Source organism: Diaphorina citri, unplaced genomic scaffold, assembly GCF_000475195.1.
Source record: "Diaphorina citri unplaced genomic scaffold, Diaci psyllid genome assembly version 1.1 scaffold564, whole genome shotgun sequence".
Classification (NCBI taxonomy): domain Eukaryota; kingdom Metazoa; phylum Arthropoda; class Insecta; order Hemiptera; family Psyllidae; genus Diaphorina; species Diaphorina citri.
Window position 1 is genome coordinate 24576 of NW_007377998.1, and position 10165 is coordinate 34740.

General features: G+C 37.1%; 1 protein-coding gene across 1 annotated transcript in view; it reads right to left on the reverse strand.

Moving 5' to 3' along the window:
* LOC103510145 (heterogeneous nuclear ribonucleoprotein K-like) overlaps window positions 1-9295 on the reverse strand; it is a 26526-nt gene extending 17231 nt beyond the window's left edge. Inside the window, exons 1-2 of the mRNA XM_026824278.1 lie at window positions 9267-9295; window positions 6551-6631 (exon numbers count right to left, since the gene is read on the reverse strand). Coding sequence (XP_026680079.1) covers window positions 6551-6631; window positions 9267-9295 — 110 coding nt within the window. The remainder of the gene's footprint in view (window positions 1-6550; window positions 6632-9266) is intronic.
* Between the last annotated feature and the right edge of the window lie 870 nt (window positions 9296-10165).

Sequence of the window (10165 nt, forward strand, 5' to 3'; positions counted from 1 at the left end):
AAAAAAAAATGTTTGATGTGATAGAATTTCATCTAGCACAGAAATGCCAAGACAAAGACTGAAAACATCAATTTACTATAGGCACTTGATTCGGGACTCGAAAACGCAAGAGATATTCGAGCCCTAAAAACATCAAAGTGCCAGAGAAAAGTTTTCCATTACCTAACTACTTAAAGTTGTCGGACGTTTAATAGCCTGAAACTTAATTACCGCTGGATTAAATGAACTTTTATAGTTTAGTTTAAAGTTCAAAGGGTTATTTTTTATTTGAGTAAAAAAAGACACGAGTTAAGGAATTTTTTCTCCGACTATTGGCATTTTCGTTTCACTAACAATGCACCTATTAATTTCAAAAAATCAGCAAACTTAGTGACGTAGTGGTTAGCGTTGTGACTTCGGTGGTGTACGTCTGCATTTGTAACAATATTTTCTAGAATGGAAAGTAAAAATCTGGTGTGAACATCACACGACTTTCTATTACATTTGCGGAATACGTATTTGAAAAAAAAAGAAAAAAAATGAAAATTTTTCCTTTATATTGGCTGATGAGAAATGAAACGCAAGGGATTGGTTAGTGCGAGAAATGCTGAGAATACTTCGCCTCGTAACGTAGTAAGGAATTGTAATAATGAGACCAAGTTAATATCAGGGTTTTTGGTTTTTACCATTTTACCTAGGTCAGGATGGATAAAATACTTCAGACGACATTTTTAAAGAGGGCAACGTGCTCAAGATGCTCAAGTATTTGCCCTTTGGATAGTCAGAGAATTTTTCTGAACCAAGTACTGACGCGAGCGAGGATGGAGCACTAAGTATTTTACCTATCCACCTACACCCTACCACGGAGAGGGTTTACAAAAACTAAGTTCGCGTTTTTTGAGCAAAAATTAAACACAAAAACCTGACGAATACAACATGTACAATCGCAAATTTCTAGCAACGCCAGTTTTATTCTCCGACTTTTCGTCCGTCCTGTTCAATTCATTTCAACTCTTTTAACTTAATTAAAAACTAAAATTCTAAAAAACCTGCGACGAGAAGGGAGGCTCAGGCTTAATATCATTATTAAACAAACAACTTTTTTCTGCCCTCCCTCCCACTCACTCACTCTCTCTCTCTCTCTCGATACAAAAAAAGAAGGAAATAAGGGTTACATAGTGAAAACAAAGGGATATGAGAGAGAAACAGGGAGGGAGAGAGAGAGAGACAGAGTGTGGGGAAAAAGCTTCTGCTGCTTACTGTACTACTGGGGGGAAAAATAACTGGAAAACGAACAAGCAGAGAGCGAGCGAGAACGAGGGTTATGAATTACTGAAACTTATTATCCCTCCTCTTCCCTCTCTCCCACCCCAGGGCAACGGAAGGGGAGAAAGAAAATGAGCAAATTGAACGAGGACACAAAAATGCGAAGAAAAAGAAAAAAAGTCAAAGAGCTCTCTTTTTTACAGAAGAAAGCCAAAGGAGGACTTACGATGAGATATATGTAGGAAGTGGGGGCAAAGTGTCATTAAGTATTCATAGCATACAAACTTGGGAAAATATATCACGGGACGAGGAAACAAGGGAAGGATGGGGAGGAATCAGTAGAGATGGTTAAAAAGGACAATTTTATTTTTATTTCAGTTTCCTGTTCGGAGCCAAAAAGATGGGAAGGCGACTATTATGACTGTCGTCGAACTATGTATGATTTTTTAACGTAATAATCAGAGGGGGGGAAAGAGGGGAATGAGTCAGTAGGTATATCCTTTGGAAAGGAAAGAAATGGGGGAGAGGGAGAAAAACAGAATCTGAAACACTTCACGAAGCAATTAGCAAGGAAATTTTCAGTTGTGTTTAATACAAATAAAAAAAAAGATGAAGAGAAGCAAAACAGGAGGAAATGTTGTAACAGCAAAAACGAATGCAAAACCTAACCTCGTCCAAAATCAAACCCCGGAAACGAAACTACACAACCCTCACCGCCTGCACTAGTAGAGCAAAACGGACAACCAGCAGACTTCAGCAAGATGTGCGGAAGTATGCCAGAATGGATGACGGTTGAGTCTAAGGACAGATGGTACTGGAAAACCAGTGGAGAACAGAAGACTAGGAAGTAGGAAGTTATTATAAAACACAAGGGTACACCGGTACCAGAGATACATGAAGATAATTATCAGCCATCATAACCCCACCATAATTAATTGCCGTTAAAAAATAGTACAGACGATGCACGCTGAATAACTTTCTTTCAGCTTGGAGTGTTAGGGGTTTCGGAACAAAATTAGAGCACGTGCAAGAGGCAGGAAGGCGTGAAGGGAGAGGGACATTATAAAAATCATTCCAGCGAAACTGAATAACTTTCTTTCAGCTTGGAGCGTTAGGGGTTTCGGAACAAAATTAGAGCACGTGCAAGAGGCAGGAAGGCGTGAAGGGAGAGGGACATTATAAAAATCATTCCAGCGAAAATAAACAAGATTTTTCCTCTGAGGAAATGTGGAGTCGAGCTTTCGATAACTTAATTGGAGAGTAATTTCTTACTTAAAACATTTTGCATGCAAATAGCAGCAGCTTCAAGAGTCTAAAGAGAAAGACGGTTGGACTTCCCCCTCCCAAATCATGTCAATGAATCAATTCATTAACTATATTCATCAGATCTCATTAAATCGCGTTTTCAATTTCCATTATACCTTGTGTATGTAGGTATATGTAACCTTTACAATTCTGTACTTGGCAAATCAATTGGTTATCAAAATTTCGACAGTGCTCCTATTTATAAATTTTTAAATCGTAATCTAAAATCATCAGATCTCATTAAATCGTGTTTTCAATTTCCATTACATTGTGTATGTAGGTACCCTTTACAATTCTGTACTTGGCAAATCAATTGGTTATCAAAATTTCGACAGTGCTCCTATTTATAAATTTTTAAATCGTAATCTAAAAGGTCGTGTGATGTCCACACCAGATTTTTGTCTTGTGATTTCAAAATCCAGGAATAGTTTTGAAATAAATACCTGGAAGAATTGAAACTACAAATTTCTGTTCCTGCACTCATTGGAGAGTTTTCTATGGGTTACGAATAACTCCCTAAAATATGCAGGGTAGATGTCTACCTAACAAAAACATTGGAGTACATCTGATATAAAAGTTGAGATTATCCAATATTATTTACTTAATGCAATTCTAAATTCTAACATAATGTGTACCTATGCATATTTGTAAAATCTACTCTTACAAAAACTTGGAAATGCACCGATTTCAATAAAAACACGGTAAGAGGCTCAATTTTATTTTCTAAAAAGTTCCAAAACATAAGAATCTTGAATAACTGTATGAATGTTAACGGAGCCCACATGATATAAAATTCAGTTACAAATGTGTGCACGGGAACTTCACGAGAAATTTGATTTGCCTGCTTGCATCAAGACGTACTTCATTGAATCAAGTACCTCTCAAATGAGCAGGGAGAAGAAAAACATAGGTATTCTTAGTTTTGGACTCAAAAAATGTAAATTACAGTTTAATTCATTTTCTCAAGGCAACAAATAGTGATATAGACAGAAGAGGGACAACAATTAGAAGTATGCAGTCGTTTTCCAACTATTTGAAAATAATTAAAAATTTCAGGTGGTAACAATTGCACTATTTTTTAATCAAAAATCCAATCCCCAGCATTAAAAAAGTAAAAATTGACAAAGAAAAAAATTCATCTCATCTATCAAATCAAACCACTAAACAAAATTTCACCCAAAAGAAAAAGTAAAAAACGAGAGAAAAAAGCAAAGTGTGTGAAAAATAATGGAAAAAAAAACTTACATCAGACGGGGGCAAGGGTGGTAAAGTTGACGAGTTATTCAAATAACTTGGCACCGGTAACATCATCATTACCGATTTGCAGTTCACACGGACGTGTTACGCGTACCTGACACGAATCACCAATGATGATCAACCAACACCACACGAAAACGAAATGAAAATGAAAATTATTCTACGGCAAAAGATTTCTTCGGAGGAAAAGAACGCGAAGGGTCTGCGAGCATTGAAGGCAGGGGGGAGAGAAAGAAAAGGGTGAGGGTGGATTTTTGTTCGGAATGTTTATGCACTGTTGTCATGACAACGTACATTATAAATATTTATTGTATCGCCTCTTCAGTGCTGCTCAGGCCGCGGGGTCTAAAGTTTAATTATATCAGACATAATCAGGACTGTCTTAAAATTCGAGATCATCATCAGAAACTTGGAGTTTAGAGTCTACAGAAACACCAGAACGGAGGAAGTATGATGAAAAATAAATGCCAAAAATCATTCAAGCCTCGCCTTGCAATAAAATAATGCAAACATCAAAATTATATCCCTTTTCAGAACCTAGTACCTACCTACCATTGTAAACCGTAGTACAAGTTAGTAATTTTGACAAATGGTCCTGAAGAGGCAGGACAAGTTCAGGAGGAACACGTTTTACTTATGTAACGGGTTGTGTGGTGTAACGGCATCGACAGTTAAAGAAATCCGATAAACCGATGAGAAAATAATTTCCAATACATCACATTTGGGATGGCATCAATATCACAATAATAATCGGGCAGGACATATTGAGAAATTACAAGCTCGAAATCTATCGTCCATCCACCAATCAGAGAATTGATGTAACCAAAACAAAGTAAGAACAATGATGAGAAGTTTGCTATGCTTGCTGGACAAAGACTTATTTTCCTCGACAGAAAACTGGTGGGTGACGGGACGTTATTCATTATACCCTCCAATACCTCCGTCATCTTTTATGTCAAATACAATTTGATTGTAAACCGTAGTACGACAAATGTTAGTAATTTTAACAAATGGTCCTGAAGAGGCAGGATAAGTTCAGGAGGAACACGTTTTACTTATATGTAACGGGTTGTGTGGTGTGTAACGGCATCGACAGTTAAAGAAATCCGATAAACCGATGAGAAAATAATTTCCAATACATCACATTTGGGATGGCATCAATATCAATTAAAATAATAAAATAAATAAAACGTTCTTAATTTAAAATAATGAGCAGGTCAAAGAGAAAACTCTTCAATCCATTCCTACCTTTTAGAACCCTTGTAACACACTAGAGGACTTAACACTCCTTGTGGCCACACAGAAATACACGTTCCCATCAATTTATATGGTTCAGTTTCCATCAGTAAAGTAAATTTTCAGCAAAAACTAATCAGACATCTAATTTAAAATAAAGAACAGGTCAAAGAGAAAACTCTTCAATCCATTCCGACCTTTTAGAACCCTTGTAACACACTAGAGGACTTAACACTCCTTGGCCACACAGAAATACACGTTCCCATCAATTTATATGGTTCAGTTTCCATCAGTAAAGTAAATTTTCAGCAAAAACTAATCAGACATATGCTTGTCTTGAAATTTACAATCATCATCAGAAACTTGGAGTTTAGAATCTTTTCTACAGAAATCCCAGATATAAATAGGATGAAAAATAAATAAAACTGTATCCCTCAGTAATTAAAATTTTCAGCAAAAACATTTCAGACATATGCTTGTCTTAAAATTTATAATCATCATTGGAATACAAAAAGGTAAAAAGGGATTCCAAGAATTTCTTTGAAGTGGTGATAACATTTTATTTTTTATTTAGATTTATGATAAGTCTCATGAAAAATAGATACACTTATAACTTGTAAACATGTTTACAAGAGAGAAATGATTGTCAATGAAATTAAAAATCCAGGAATGTTCTTGACATACCTGGAAAAATATGTAATTTTATTAAATAGGATGAAAAATAAATAAAACTGTATCCCTCAGTAATTAAAATTTCCAGCAAAAACATTTCAGACATATGCTTGTCTTAAAATTTATAATCATCATTGGAATACAAAAAGGTAAAAAGGGATTCCAAGAATTTCTTTAAAGTGATGATAACATTGATAAGTCTCATGAAAAATAGATAAACTTATAACTTGGTAAACATGTTTACAAGAGAGAAATGATTGTCAATGAAATTAAAAATCCAGGAATGTTCTTGACATACCTGGAAAAATATGTAATTTTAAAATTTTAACATATTTTTGTTCCTGCCTACAATATGCTGGTATCGTCACAGGTCACAGCTTACAGATGTTGAAAATTTAAAATGATTATGTAAAACCATCTCTAGGTAGGATATTACAAAGATAGAATGGTTTAACTTGAGGAAAAAAAAAAAAAAAATAAATAAATAAAAAATGTGTGAATGTTAACGGAGCCCACATTTTATAAAATTCAGTTACAAATGTGTGCACGGGAACTTCACGATAAATTTGATTTGCCTGCTTGCATCAAGACGTACTTCATTGAATCAAGTACCTCTCAAATGAGCAGGGGGCGAAAAACCACATTTTACAACTCGAAAAATAGTTTTCCCTATGAGAAAAATCCTTTACCCTTTATTATTTAGGCTGTTATTTATTGAATCATGCGCTAAAAACCAATATTGAAATATCAATAATTAGTGAATCGAATTAACCAGTTAAAAAGAAAGAGCGTCCCTTGAGTGCAAGCCACAGTAGTGGTCTTGAAGTGATCTTACTTTTCAATGGCCTCTTCAGTACCATTTAGATCAATAATGTGAACTTCATGATAGCAGGAACATGCACGAGCACATTTGAGGCTGGAAAGGATAGGATTAAGAATCAAATCAAATCATGATATCTTTGTGGTAAAGCAGAGAGCTTTCTCACAACTTTGTGGGTATCACAGTATTACAAGGCTTTCATTTACTCAATCATCATATTTATTATCGCTCGTCTCTCGACTTGTAATGCCGCCACTTGTCGCTACTCGATTAAAGTAGCTACTCAATTGTCCTCACGAGGCTGAATGCACCCCGAACTCCAAGCATAGAGCCGAAAAAAACCTCGGCCCCGCCGGGAATCGAACCCGGACCTCCTGCGTGCAAGCCTAGTGTGATACCCACTCGGCCACGGAGGTTGCTGGATAGGATTAAGAATAAACTGAAGAGGAATATAATATACTTAGTAAATAATGTATCGACAAGCTCATTCTAGATATGAAAACACATAGAAAATTGCCTTTTCCTTTCATGTATTTGTCTCAATGCACTACCACGCCTGCCCTTCCTTTCTATAGGGACATAAGAGGCGTGGCGCCAGTAAATCCAAGGGAAGAAACAAAAGTGCATCATTTGAGACCAAAAACTTTCACCTATCATGCTTCGTATTCGTAGGTACTGTTTTCGAATTTTCTTACGGTTCGTAGAGGAAACAAGCAAAATAACGTAGGGATTGAAATGGAATACACATACATATTAAAGTTAAAAATGAACATGAAAATTTAAAATTTGGAGGGCTACCAGGAACCATGCAACAAACGGCCCTGGTATCAATACTTCATACGAAACGTAAAGCGCTATTGATTGGACAAGAGAATTTAAGGAAAACTTATAAAAGCAAACAACAAAGCGTTAAAAAAAGTATGAAAGAAATTCTTGGAATGGAGTGGGGGAAGAAGAGAAGGAGAAGAGAGAAAACACGTGTGGGTGGACACCATGAAGTGATGTAGGAAGACAAGAGGAGGGAAAGAAAAATAAATTGGCAAGTCCACATAGAAGAGCTGTAAATAAACCAACTAAGGAACAGGGAGTCTTCTAAAAAATAAAAAAGGAAGATCAATTAAAAAAAAAAAAAAAAAAAAAAAAAAAAAAGACGTGTTAGTTAAAAAAAAAAAAAGGGGGGGGAAAAAGAAAATAGATTCCCCTTCTTTCCTTTTCTCTCATTCCTTCCCCTTCTTTCCTTTTCTCTCATTCCTTCCCCTTCTTTCCTTTTCTCTCATTCCTTCCCCTTCTTTCCTTTTCTCTCATTCCTTCCCCTTCTTTCCTTTTCTCTCATTCCTTCCCCTTCTTTCCTTTTCTCTCATTCCTTCCCCTTCTTTCCTTTTCTCTCATTCCTTCCCCTTCTTTCCTTTTCTCTCATTCCTTCCCCTTCTTTCCTTTTCTCTCATTCCTTCCCCTTCTTTCCTTTTCTCTCATTCCTTCCCCTTCTTTCCTTTTCTCTCATTCCTTCCCCTTCTTTCCTTTTCTCTCATTCCTTCCCCTTCTTTCCTTTTCTCTCATTCCTTCCCCTTCTTTCCTTTTCTCTCATTCCTTCCCCTTCTTTCCTTTTCTCTCATTCCTTCCCCTTCTTTCCTTTTCTCTCATTCCTTCCCCTTCTTTCCTTTTCTCTCATTCCTTCCCCTTCTTTCCTTTTCTCTCATTCCTTCCCCTTCTTTCCTTTTCTCTCATTCCTTCCCCTTCTTTCCTTTTCTCTCATTCCTTCCCCTTCTTTCCTTTTCTCTCATTCCTTCCCCTTCTTTCCTTTTCTCTCATTCCTTCCCCTTCTTTCCTTTTCTCTCATTCCTTCCCCTTCTTTCCTTTTCTCTCATTCCTTCCCCTTCTTTCCTTTTCTCTCATTCCTTCCCCTTCTTTCCTTTTCTCTCATTCCTTCCCCTTCTTTCCTTTTCTCTCATTCCTTCCCCTTCTTTCCTTTTCTCTCATTCCTTCCCCTTCTTTCCTTTTCTCTCATTCCTTCCCCTTCTTTCCTTTTCTCTCATTCCTTCCCCTTCTTTCCTTTTCTCTCATTCCTTCCCCTTCTTTCCTTTTCTCTCATTCCTTCCCCTTCTTTCCTTTTCTCTCATTCCTTCCCCTTCTTTCCTTTTCTCTCATTCCTTCCCCTTCTTTCCTTTTCTCTCATTCCTTCCCCTTCTTTCCTTTTCTCTCATTCCTTCCCCTTCTTTCCTTTTCTCTCATTCCTTCCCCTTCTTTCCTTTTCTCTCATTCCTTCCCCTTCTTTCCTTTTCTCTCATTCCTTCCCCTTCTTTCCTTTTCTCTCATTCCTTCCCCTTCTTTCCTTTTCTCTCATTCCTTCCCCTTCTTTCCTTTTCTCTCATTCCTTCCCCTTCTTTCCTTTTCTCTCATTCCTTCCCCTTCTTTCCTTTTCTCTCATTCCTTCCCCTTCTTTCCTTTTCTCTCATTCCTTCCCCTTCTTTCCTTTTCTCTCATTCCTTCCCCTTCTTTCCTTTTCTCTCATTCCTTCCCCTTCTTTCCTTTTCTCTCATTCCTTCCCCTTCTTTCCTTTTCTCTCATTCCTTCCCCTTCTTTCCTTTTCCTCTCATTCCTTCCCTCCTCTCCTTTCCTCTCATTCCTTCCCTCCTCTCCTTTTCTCCCATTCCTTCCCCTTCTTTCCTTTTCTCCCCCCCTTCCCCATTTATCACTCTTCATTAGACGTGACATGTCTGCACCTTCATCTCACCAAACCACTGACACCGCAATATTTGTCATCTTTCCTTTCCCGTTACTCCCAAGACAGCTTCAATGCAGGAATAGGTGACACGACAGGGTTGAAACGTTCAGGTAAGTTGGTAAGGATATCAAGATTATCAAGCCTTCTCTAACGTTCATGTAGAAACCCGGTACGTTTTTGAGAGTCTGATACAGTCTTATACATTTGAAAAAAAGAAGAAAAAAAAATCGTCCCCTTCCATCACCAAAATAACCAAATTAATCGAATCAGAAAGCTGTGTAGAGAGGTGAAATGACATCAACACACGAGAGTGAGGGGTATTACCCATAGAAAGCTTTCATAGCTCCATTAACAATGACATCATGGGTTCCATATTCCTGACTCAGGGTATCAATGTTGGGGTCACTTTTCAGTCTTTTTCCGGCAGTATACTGCTATAATAGCATTAATTTCCATCCGATAGTTCCAATTATCCTTTCTATGCACTGTTCAGTAATGGTTTCTCAAATTATGTAGTTTCGACGAGTTATGCACTGTTCGGTATTGGGGTTTGTCAAATTAGTTCGAATATTCAAGTGATGGGTACATGAAGAAAGTTTGGGGGTTAATCTCTCTGTCATTCTCAACTATCTTGGGTGAGGTTAATCGCTATGGCATTCTCTAGGATCTTTTTCAAGGAGTTTACAAACAGCTTGCCAAAAGCTCGTTTGCAATTAGTATACAGCATAATAAAAACTTTAAATCCCCACTCACTGAATCCTAACTGCTACGGTCGTTTTGTTTGCAAGTAGCATGTAGCCTAAAAAAACCGGTAAATAGACTTTTCAGTCTCTTTTCGGCAGTATACTGCTATAATAGCATTAATTTTCATCCGATATTCCGATAGTTCCAATTATCCTTTCTATGCA